We start from the raw sequence: 12,135 nt of genomic DNA, 5'->3' as shown, positions 1-12,135 counted from the left end.
TTCCACCGGCGGGCCCCAGCCCCGCGGCCTCGCGACCCGTGGAATTCCCCAGCCCGCAGCTGAACGCGGTGGCTGAGGTCGCGAGCTCCAAGAGCGGAACTCGCTATCAAAACATGGAGGGGACGGGGGACACAATTTTTTGCCGGCCACACACGCATGCGCACAATCACACGCGCGAGGCTTCGGAGGCTCAATCGAGCGCTAAATGCAGCTCAACTCTGCCTGTTTCACTGGGTTAATCAACAGCCTTGTCTGGACAGACGGGATACCAGGCTGGCCATATTTCCCTCAAGTCCAGGAAGGCTGTAGGCTCACCTGGTGGGACAGGCAGGGTTAGCTGGGTTTAGCGCTGTTTCTCTGCGCTGGCCCCTCTGATTCCCGACCAAAGATCCTATAGCAGAGGATCTTTGCTGCCGACCTCTCTGGCCACCCACGGGGGTACTCGGGAGGGGACAGGACAGCGCCGGAGAGCCGGCCGGGATCGATCCTGGCTGCAGATGAAGCGCAGGTCTGTGCCACGTCTCTCTCTATTCCAATCACCGCACTCTATCCTCAGTCACACCCCCCTGCCCCCACTCCTCCCTCTTCAAATCATTGCGCTGAATCATGTCCCGCCCCCATTGCCTGCTGACCGACGTCTCTCTTATCATCGATCATCAGTCCCACCCCCACTGTCTCGTAGAAAGCGGAGATTTCACGGGTTTTTAAATCGGGATGACAAAAACTTGGGGGGGATGTCCCCCACCTCTCAAAACATGGAGGGGACGTGTCCCCTCTGGCCCCCCCCCGGGTTTTCCGCCCCTGGCGAGCTTATATGCCTCCCTGCTCGCGGAGTTCCCAGAGTTACTCACCTCCCCCAAGTACGGGGTGGTGCACCATATCCCCACCACGGGACCGCCATTACACGCTCGGGCGCGCCAGCTCCCGCCCGACAAGCTGCGCATCGCCAGGGAAGAGTTGATGGAGGACATGGTGATCATGCGGCGCTCGGATAGCTCGTGGGCATCCCCATTACACATGGTCCCTAACACATCTGGGGCATGGAGACTATGCAGGGATTATTGGCGCCTGAACGCCGTTACGACTGCGGACCGCTACGTATGCCTTTTGGTTTGAAAAACACCGCACAGGTGTTCCAGAGACTGATGGACATGGTGGGTAGGGGATTGGACTTGGTTTACACCTACTTAGATGACATCCTGGTTGCGAGCCGCTCCCAACAGGAACACCTCACGCACCTGCGGGCGCTGTTCCAGCGGTTCCAGGACCATGGACACGTAGTCAATCGCGCCAAATGCCAGTTTGGCCTCCGCACAATTTAATTCCTGGAGCACCATGTTACCTCGCAGGGCACCACCCCATTACCCACTAAGGTGGAGGCCATCCGGCTGTTCCCCCGGCCGCTCACTGTCAAAGGGCTGCAGCAGTTTGTCGGGATGGTGAACTTCTATCATCGTTTCATGCTGGTGGCGGCCAGAATCACGTGCCCTCTGTTTCAGTGCGTCGCTGGTAAGCCACGGGACCTCGTGTGGTCCAACAAGGCTGAGGCCGCGTTCAACGGCGCGAAAGAGGCGCTGGCCACAGCCACCATGTTGGTACACCCGCGGGCCACAGCCTCGACTGCACTAACGGTGGACTCCTCTGATACGATGGGTGAGGTGTTGGAGCAGCTCATTGACGGCCACTGGCAGCCTCTGGCATTTGTCAACCGTCAGCTGAGGCCCCCCGTGCGCAACTACAGCGCGTTTGACCGGGAGCTCCTCGCCCTGAACCTGGCCATCCGGCACTTTAGATACTTCCTGGAGGGCAGGCCGTTCATGGCCTTTACTGACCACAAGCCCTTAACGTTCGCCTTGGCCAAGGTGTCAGACCCCTGGTCTGCTGGACAGCAGCGACACCTGGCGTTCGTGTCATAGTTCATGACGGACGTACAGCACGTGGCCAGGAAGTGAAACACGCTCGGCGACGCCCTGTCCCGCCTGGCCCTCCCGACTGTAGTGGCCGTGGCCCACGGTGTGGATAACGTGGAGTTTGCTGCAGCACAGTGCGCGAATGATGGGATCGATGGCTATAGGACGGTCACTTCAGGGCTGCGGTTGGCTGACATTCCGTTTGGTGTCACGGGAGCATTGGTACTGTGCGATGTTTCCACCGGGCGCCCACACCTCATTGTTCCCACGGGTTGGCACCGCCGGATTTTCAACGCCATCCATGGCCTGGCTCACCCCTCAATCCGGGCGATGTCCGCGCTGGTGGCGGACAAATTTATCTGGCAGGGCCTCCGTAAGCAGGTCCTATCATCCCCAATCCAACGGGTTAATGGAACGATTCCACCGCCACCTGAAATCGGCACTGAAGGCACGGCTCAGGGGTCCGGATTGGATCGACCAGTTGCCTTGGGTGCTGTTAGGCGGACTTGGATACATCGACCGCCGAGTTGGTGTACGGCTCGACTTTGTAGGTGCTCGGGGATTTCCTCCCTGCGGTTCGAGGGCATCCGGAGTCTACCCCACGGGCCTGGCCCCTGGATCCTACCTTGCGGCATGGGACATCCCCAGTGCACGTGGCACCGGACCTTAAGAACTGCCTATTGGAGTTTCTCCACAGGGATTCGCATCGGTCCCCACTGCAGCCAATCTACGAGGGTCCGTTCCGATTGTTGCGCCCCGGCATCGCTACTTTCCTGTTGGGGGCCGGGAGGAGATCGACTCCATCGCTCGGCTTAAGCCGGCCCACCTGGATGTCGATGGCGTAGGTGCCGTCCGCCGGCCAATCCGGTTGCACCTGTTGTTCCTGTTCCCCCCGCACCGGTTGTGCCTGTTCCTCCTGCACCGTTACCGTCCCGTCTCTGTTCCACCAGCCCCACCCTGTATCGCCCGCCACTTACGTTGTTACCACACATTGCGGTCGCCGTGTCCAGCATCCCACTCGCTTCCGTACCTCGTGTTCTGGGGGGGTCCTGTAGCGGCAACTAGTGGTGGCCCTGGTAATGTTGAACCATCGCTATTGGCTGGCACGGTCACGTGAGCGGGCTTTCTGTAAAACCATCCATTCGAGCTCCACGCGGTTTGACCGAGCATCGTTTATTTTGGCTGTCAATATCGACTCAGGTAATCACGGGTAATTTTTGTTTAAAAAATAAAGAACTTTGTTGGACTCGACCATCTCGACTCGCCAAAATAGTATATTTATTGTCATAGTAAATGATTTTTTAACTTGAAGGTTAATTCATGAGAGAGCATCATGAAAAGATAGAGATTTTTTCTCGTACATTTTTGGTTTAGATTTATGGAGGAAAACGAGGAGAAACAGATGGTTCACATTAAAATCATAGTGAGCTATAAGGTGCCTCATCCTGACTGATAATTTTCTTTATCCAAATAAAGTGGCTAAAATGTTAGTACTTTTACTGTTTTAGTTGAAATTGTACTCTTTTATTTTCAATTCAATCAATTCACTTTCAGCCTGGCAACTTATTTCTGGAGAGACTCTCAGCACATTGTCCATAAACCATTACAAGCCCTGGAACATATTACTGAACTTCTGTTGTATTTTACAGGACACATCAAATCGGACTTATGAACTTGCAAGGCCATTAATGGGAAGAACTGTACAGAATGTATTATACACATACACTCGCCTGATGTGTGGAAAAATCAATATATTTTACCGGGAAATGGCAGAAGAATATTGCAAAATGAGAAAATGGTGACAACAACCAGCTTCCTGCATGTGGGTGCACTTTGTGGAGTTCAGCACTGAATTTTTGGAGTATTGTGTGCATTGGAAGAGAAGGAAAATGCAAGTTCTTAAGTTAAGAAAAGTTGCCAAATGCTTGTTGCAATTTCCAACAAGTTCCAAGACCTCACGTGGATGCACAAGGATGTGGTCGCAACATGGAGAATATGTCATCCAACTTACTTTGGCAGTTTTCTATTCATCTTTTATAATCTGGAACCTTAATAGGCTTGTTATTATATTTTGTTACAAAATAGTGAACTTGCTTCAACCAAAATAACAATTGCAATTTATCAATCAGAGTAATCTTTGTTGAGTCCGATCGAGCATATGTTACACATAAAATAATATTACTGATTCTTAAAAAGAACTGCTGGGTTATGAATTATATATCTACAATTTATGACAACAATGAATGATTCAGAAGTGCTGCAATGGAATTGCATGCACATTTTATAAACAAAGTATACTAAGATATCGGCTTTCTAATCGGTCATATTTAATTAAAATATTATAAAGTGTCATTATTGGTTACAAAATGGTTGGAAGCCATCACAGCTGGCTTCTGTACTTTGAGCACCTCTCCAAATTTTTAGTCAAGTTATAATCTCAGGTCAATATATTTCACCTGATTGACAGGGACAATTGATGAGAGCTATCAACCTGCAATGGTAATGGGCCTGTCCCACTTAGGCGACTTTTAGGTGACTGCAGGAGACTATGTTGCCGCCACATGTTCGTGGGTGGTTGCCGGGGAGTCGCCTTCATGGTCGTGAGGAGTTCCCTCATTCTGTGAACTAGTCGCGGCCTCATTATGGTTGCCACAAATTGTTCAACATGTTGAAAAATTAACGGTGACTAGAATGAAGCCGTCATGGAGAGTAGCGAGAATTCTCGTGCCGTAGGTGGGTGACCAGGAGGTCCTAGTGGTTTGCCAGTAGGTCGAAGGTGCTGACCGGTGAATTTTATTGGCTCATTGGAGGAAAAAAAACGTAAGCAGTAGTTTTTAGAACCAAGGATAACCGACCGGTAATGTTAAATGTCCGCCGAGCTTCACAGCCGTGTGTATCTCTGGCTTCTTAAAAGTTGTCTCCATTCCTCCCCCCCTCTTCCCCCCTCTTCCCCCCCCCCCCCTCTTTTAAAGGACTTATCGTACACTGTGCTTAGCCGTCTTAATTACAGCGGGAACTTTCCTGTTCATCGCGGTGTGTGTCTGCATCACTTTGGCTTTGCACCATGTGAATTTCAGACAGTGCTCCTCCCGCTTGCCCTGGGCCCCGCCTGCGATGTCTTTGTGTGTGTGTGTGTGTGTGTGTGTGTGTGTGTGTGTGTGTGTGTGTGTGTGTGTGTGTGTGTGTGTGTGTGTGTGTGTGTGTGTGTGTGTGTGTGTGTGTGTGTGTGTGTGTGTGTGTGTGTGTGTGTGTGTGTGTGTGTGTGTGTGTTCCACTCTGGCAGTCGCCATTCCAGTTGCCGTTTTTCAGGCGACTGCCGGCAACTTGACAGTCGCTGGCAGTTGCCTGAAAAATCGCCTATGTGGGTACAGGCCCATAATCCTGTTTTGCTTTCTATAGATATTGCCTAATTGGCTGAGTATTCCCAGCGTTTTCAGTTTTTGTTTCTGACTTTAAAGGCACGTGCGGCATGGTGGCGCAGCGGTAGAGTTGCTGCCTTACAGCGAATGCAACGCCGTAGATCAGGGTTCAATCCTGACTATGGGTGCTGTCTGTACAGAGTTTGTACGTTCTCCCCGTAACCTGCATGGGTTTTCTCGAAGATCTTTGGTTTCCTCCCACACCCGAGAGACATAGAGGTGTGTAGGTTAATTGCTTGGTAAATGTAAAAATTGTCCCTAGTGTGTGTAGGATAGTGTTAATATGCGGGGATCGCTGGTCGGCGAGGACCCGGTGGGCCGAAAGGCCTGTTTCCTCACTGTATCACTAAACTAAACTAAACTAAACTAAACATTTGGACAGATACATGGATAGGAAAGGTTCAGAAGGATAGGACCCAAATGTATGGAAATGGGACTAGCCGGTTGGCATGGACAAAATTGGACCGAAGGATCTGGTTCTGTGCTGCAGGACTCTATGATGTCTCTATTTCCAGCATTTGTGACATCTGCTTCTGACTTCAAGGGTGTCCTCTTTAAAGCATATTTAAAGAAGATTTCTGTTAGCATTTTGTGAATATTACTTTTATTTAAATTAAACATGGTAAAGAGGTCCTGCACTCTCTGTGAAGGAACATAATTATTTCAGTAGATGCACAATATTTAGTTTGTCATTTCAAGTGTTTTGGTGAATGCAAGTGAAAAGCAATATGAGATGCAGAAACATCAGATTACACTCGAGAAGACTGCATTTATCGTCTTTTTACAAACTAATGTGCAGCACCTCCAATTAATGAGACATTGACAGGGGGATGGAATACTACACCACTTAATAAATCTGAGGTTCCATCTTCATGTATATTTTCCCAGCGACTATATTTGGATTATAAACAGAAAAATCTTGAAATAGTGTAGGAAGGAACTGCAGATGCTGGTTGAAACTGAAGATAGATACAAAATGCTGGAGTAACTCAGTGGAACAGGCAGCATCTCTGGAGAGAAGGAACAGGTGACGTTTCAGGTCAAGACTCTTCTTCAGGCTTAGGTACTTTGTGTCAGGCAGAATTTATGGAGAGAAAAATAGAATTAACATTTCAGATTAATGGCCTTTCATCAGAACTAATAATAGTTTGAAACAGATGCATTAAACTGGGGAGGAGAGAACAAAAGTCAAAGTTCATGATAAGGTAGAAAGCAGAAGAAATTAAATAGCAAAATAGGTGGCAGGGCAAACTCATAAAAGCCTATGTGACAGCATTGGGAACTTGTACACTGATTTGTGGTAGAACTGAGGCTTTTCCACCATGTAAATGTAGCAAGTGGCCCAAAGTAGTCATTTTTTAAAAAGATTTATTTAATTTCCCTGTGGGCCCAGAAAGATAGGATTACAAAATGTAGTCTCCCCCTTTCCAGCTCCTTCCTCTCTCATAGTTCTTTCTGTCAAAGACCATTCCTTCACATCCAAAGAACAGCAATCTGTTGCCTGCTATTGCAGTCCAGTCATGGCCAGGCCCTGTTCATTAATTTCAGTCAATTGACTCTTAGGAGTTTAGTTTTTTAGTTTAGCGCTACAGCACGGAAACAGGCCCTTCGGCCCACCGACCGGTGATCCCCGCACACTAATGCCCCTGTCCCACTTATGAAACCTGAACGGAAACCTCTGGAGACTTTGCGCCCCACCCAAGGTTTCCGTGAGGTTCCCGGAGGTTTTTGTCAGTCTCCCTACCTGCAACCTCCGGCAACCACATGCAACCTCCGGGGCAAAGTCTCCAGAGGTTTCCGTTCAGGTTTCCTAAGTGGGACAGGGGCATTAACACTATCCTACACACATTAGGGACAATTTACATTTATACAAAGCCAAATACCTACAAACCTGTACAGCTTTGGATTGTGGAAGGAAACTGAAGATCTTGGAGAAAACTTACACGGTACAGCTCCCTAGTGCTGTACAAACGCTGTACAGACAGCCCCCGGAGTCGGGATCGAACCTGGATCTCTGGCATTGTAAGGCAGCAACTCTACCACTCCACCACTGTTGAAATGACGCAAGCTCAGATGGGCTCAGGATGGTTTAATGCTCATCTCACTTTAGCTCCCTACCTATCTGATTCCTATCCCAGATTGAAATCCAAAGAAAAGTGCTTCTTCCTCAGTCTCAGGAAGAGGTAATATAACTTACAATCAGAAACATGTGCCTGAAATTCAGCATGCATTCACATCAATCTTTATTTGAATGTGACCTTAACCAATAATGTGAATAAAAATGTTCAAGTTAAAGATAAAACTGATTTTAAATATTGAAATTGTATTGTATACTGTATTTTGAAATAAATGATATTTGTTGTAAATTGGGCATGTCAGGGAACTGCAGGCCAGTGAGCCTGTCATCAGTAGTGGTTATATCATCCGAGGTGATTGTTAGGGACAGGATATGTTAGCATTCAGATGTGCACGATGACAGACACAAAATGCTGGAGTAACTCAGCGGGACAGGCAGCATCTCTGGAGAGAAGGAATGGGTGACGTTTTGGGTCGAGATCCTTCTTCAGACTGAGTCCTCTCATAAGAGAGATGAGGAGAACTTCTTCAAAGTAGACATACCTTGAGGAGATTTTGCAGACAAAATGTTGTAGGAAGGAACGGCAGATGCTAGTATAAACCAAAGATAGACACAAAATGCTGGAGAAACTCAGCGGGTCAGGCAGCATCTCTGGATAGAAGGAACGGGTGACGTTTCGGGTCGAGACCCTTCTTCAGACAGACTCGTGCTTCGGATGGGCACTGTTGATTAGGGATAGTTAGCACGACTTTGTGCATGGGAAATCACATCAGACAAATCTGATTTGTGGGAGTTTTCCGAAGAGGTGACCACAAAGATTGATGAGGGTGAGACAATGGACACTGTCTATATTGACTTTATCTTTATATTAAGTTTACAACCAGATATCGATCCTTTGGGAAGGTGGGCCTAGGAACTTTGAACTCTGAACAGTGTGAGGTGTTGCACTGGTGTGTCAAACCAGGGGAGGACATATAGGGTAAGTAGTAGAGTCCTGGAGAGTGTTGCAGAACAGTGTGATCTGGGTACGGGTGGATGGTTCCCTCAGAGTGGCGAGTCAGGTGGACTGTGTAGTGGAGAAGATTCGCCTTCATTGGAAAGAGTATTGAATACAAAACTTGGCACACCATGATACAGCTGCACAAGTTGTTGGTGAGACCACACTTGGATAGCTATGACCGCCTAGCTACAGGAAGGATGTCATGAACATGGGTTTGGGTTCAAAGGAGGTTCACCAGAATGTTACCCAGGGTTGAAGTCTTGAGTTATAAGTTAGGTTGGGACTTTTTTCTTTGGAACGTAAAAGGCTGAGAGGTGCCTTTATTGAGCTGCATGGACAAAGTGAATACACACAGTCTTTTTCCCATGGCGGTTGATTTTACATCTAGAGATAATAGATCTACGGTGAGAGGGGAGAGATTTAGAAAGGGCCTCATGGGCCATCATTTCACTCAGAGAGTAGTCCATATCAGAAATGAGGTAGGTAGAGAGGTGAATTTTTAAAATCATCTGGACAGATATATAGATCGGAAGTGTTTAAAGGACAATGGGCAAAATGCAAGCAATTGAGACGAGCCCAAGATGCCAGCTGGGTTGGTGTGGACAAGATGAGCCATAGGGCCTGCTCCTGTGCCGTACAGCTCTATGACTATGAGTATGCGTACTCGGGAAGGAACGATAAACTGATTCCTACTGTTCACCCAGAATTCTGGCAATCAAAATGCTTCTGCGGATAACAATATCCCTCTCAACTCCAGGCTTCCTCATGTCTTGCACAATCCGGGAGACAAAGCAGTGAGTTTCAACGTTTCTGGGGTCTCTTGGCCCACTTGCTATGCTCTGGTTAAGAAATAATCTGCTTTTTCCATGGAGTTAAATCCACCCAGGAAAGATAGTGTTGAAACTCAGGCCCATTGGTCCTAATTAAATGTTTAATTTACATACTGCAAATTATGATTCAATTTCATACATCTTCATATAATTATGCAGCTAAAATCTTAAATTTCAATGTCTTTGTGAGTAATGGAAATTATTTTAAGTACTGAACAGTGGAAAATAAGCAATTCATTATGTGAAATGTTCTTTCTGGTATTACATATTCCTTTTTAAAGTTTGTTAAATAAAATTCAAAGAAAATGTGTTCATAGTTATTTCATGATAAACCTAGCTTGGGCTATCCCCAGTGCTTCAAGCTACCACTGCTATGTCACATAACTAAACCACAATCAGTCAGTCTTGAAAGAGTCTCCACGGAAGTTATACTTTCTAGTGTTATACTTCCACTTTTACAATAGACAATAGTCAATAGGTGCAGGAGTAGGCCATTCGGCCCTTCAAGCCAGCACCGCCATTCAATGTGATCATTGTTGATTCTCCACAATCAGTACCCTGTACCTGCCTTCTCCCCATATCCCCTGACTCCACTATTTTTAAGAGCTCTATCTAGCTCTCTCTTGAAAGTATCCAGAGAACCGGCCCCCACCGCCCACTGAGGTAGAGAATTCCACAAACTCACAATTCTCTGTGTGAAAAAGTGTTTCCTCATTTCCGTTCTAAATGGCTTACCCCTTATTTTTAAACTGTGGCCCCCTAGTTCTGGACTCCCACAACATCAAGAACATGTTTCCTGCCTCTAGTGTGTCCAAACCCTTAATAATCTTAAATGTTTCAAGAAGATCTCCTCTCATCCTTCTAAACTCCAGAGTATACAAGCCCAGCTGCTCCATTCTCTCAGCATATGACAGTCCCGCTATCCCAGGAATTAACCTTGAGAACCTACGCTCCACTCCCTCAATGACAAGAATGTCCTTCCTCAAATCTGGAGACCAAAACTGCACACAATACTCCAGGTGTGGTCTCACCAGGGCCCTGTACAACTGTTGAAGGACCTCTTTGCTCTTTTACTCAACTCCTCTTGTTATGAAGGCCAACATGCCATTCGCTTTCATCTCCGCCTGCTGTACCTGCATGTTTACTTTCATTGACTGATAGTCAAGCTAATAGTCAAATCTAATAGTCAAATTTAAAATTGAGTCATTCTTCTACAAAAGCATTATTTTGTATTACAAAAGAATGGCTCGGTGCCAAGACTGAATGACTTTGTAAATTATATGGAACACAATATGGAGGACAGGTTGTCTTTTCAATAAAGACATTAAGATGGAATCCTGCAGTACTAACATGTGCTTCTTTTCAAGGCCATAAAGAAGCCAAGATTGAAAAGAAATAGCTGACGTTCCAGTGATAAGTAATAACTTGTTATTGGATGAGCTTGATTTGGATGAGCTTTCCTATATTGTGAAAGGCTATAAAATCTTTCAGTCATGCCATATTCAGACTTGGTAGGAGTGTTTTACTGATAAGAAAAAATGTTTAATTGTGCTAACTCTCATTTGTTCTGTGAGTGGGAGCCCGATAAGCACTGAGCAACATTTGTACTCATTGTAGATCTTTGCCACTTCCATCTGACGAATCAATTAAAGATTGCCATAGTCTACCTTTAACATTTATTGCTATCTGCTTTTTAAGAAACAAACTTTGACATTTGGCTGTAGTCGGCAGGGATCTCGCTGGGACCAGCAACAGATGACTGAGTAAGGGGATGCAGTTGACTAGGATCTGGAGGGGAGAAAACTGAGCTCTAGCCGACCTCCCAAAGAAGCTCCCGGAAAAAACTATGGTCCCTCAGTCTGAGTTTGGCCTGGTTCCAGACAAGATCCTTAGAAGCAGACAGCGAAGGTAAAATCCACGTATAAAGGATTAATAATAATAATAATAAATTTTATTTATGGGCGCCTTTCAAGATTCTCAAGGACACCTTACAAAAATTTAGCAGGTAGAGGAAAAACATGTAAGGGGAATGAAATAAATAGTAGAGATATGACTAGTACACACAGTAAATACAGCATTCAATACAAAACACAGTATGAGGCAATTAATGCACAGATGAAAAGGGTCGGCACGTGGGGCTAAGGATAGGCAGAGGTGAAGAGATGGGTCTTGAGGTGGGACTGGAAGATGGTGAGGGACACGGAATTGCGGATCAGTTGGGGGAGGGAGTTCCAGAGCCTGGGAGCTGCCCTGGAGAAGGCTCTGTCCCCAAAACTGTGGAGGTTGGGCTTGTGGATGGAGAGGAGACTGGCTGATGTGGATCTGAGGGACCATGAGGGTTGGTAGGGGGAGAGGAGGTCAGTGAGATATGGGGGGGGCCAGATGGTGGAGGGCTTTGTAGGTGAGGATCAGGATTTTGTAGGTGATCCGGTGGGAGATGGGAAGCCAGTGAAGTTGTTTGAGGACTGGAGTGATGTGATGCCAGGATTTGGTGTGGGTGATGAGTCGGGCGGCTGCGTTCTGGACCAGTTGGAGTCGGTTGATGTAGGTGGAGCTGATGCCAAGGAGAAGTGAGTTGCAGTAGTCCAATCGGGATTGGCTTGTGTATTGGGTAAAATAAAAGATTGGCCACGTAAGACTACAGAAGTTTTAGAGGTATTAATTACAAAGTTTTTGTCACTAATGTGTATTGGAAAGACAAGATGTCTTAAATAGAAGTATATTGAAAAGACAATGTGTCTTGAAGCGACAGTGTTTTGAAAAGTCTTGTGAATTTGCTACCAGAGAAAGAAGCCAGGATTTAAGGCAAAGGTTTGTTACTAATAAAGGATTAGGCTTAACAGGCTGGAAAAAAGTTTGTTACAATTTGTGTACTAAGAAGTGATTTGGAGATTGGATA

At 46.7% G+C, this 12,135-nt stretch overlaps 1 protein-coding gene across 2 annotated transcripts in view; it reads left to right on the top strand.

The window, feature by feature from the left end:
* Positions 1-4,182, top strand: part of LOC129703181 (erythropoietin-like) — a 71,731-nt gene extending 67,549 nt beyond the window's left edge. Inside the window, exon 2 of one of the 2 annotated variants that reach the window (XR_008724519.1) lies at positions 3,560-3,693. Coding sequence is in view for 1 of the 2 variants with exons in the window: in XM_055645356.1 (XP_055501331.1) it covers positions 3,560-3,712 (153 nt within the window). In the remaining variant the exon portion in view is untranslated. Of the gene's footprint in view, positions 1-3,559 lie in introns of both variants that reach the window. The other variant, XM_055645356.1, reaches the window with a different exon arrangement.
* Positions 4,183-12,135: the final 7,953 nt, after the last annotated feature.

Source organism: Leucoraja erinacea, chromosome 14 (assembly GCF_028641065.1).
Source record: "Leucoraja erinacea ecotype New England chromosome 14, Leri_hhj_1, whole genome shotgun sequence".
Classification (NCBI taxonomy): Eukaryota; Metazoa; Chordata; class Chondrichthyes; order Rajiformes; family Rajidae; genus Leucoraja; species Leucoraja erinaceus.
The sequence above is the reverse complement of the archived record's forward strand: the minus strand, read 5'-3'. Positions and strand labels throughout refer to the sequence as shown.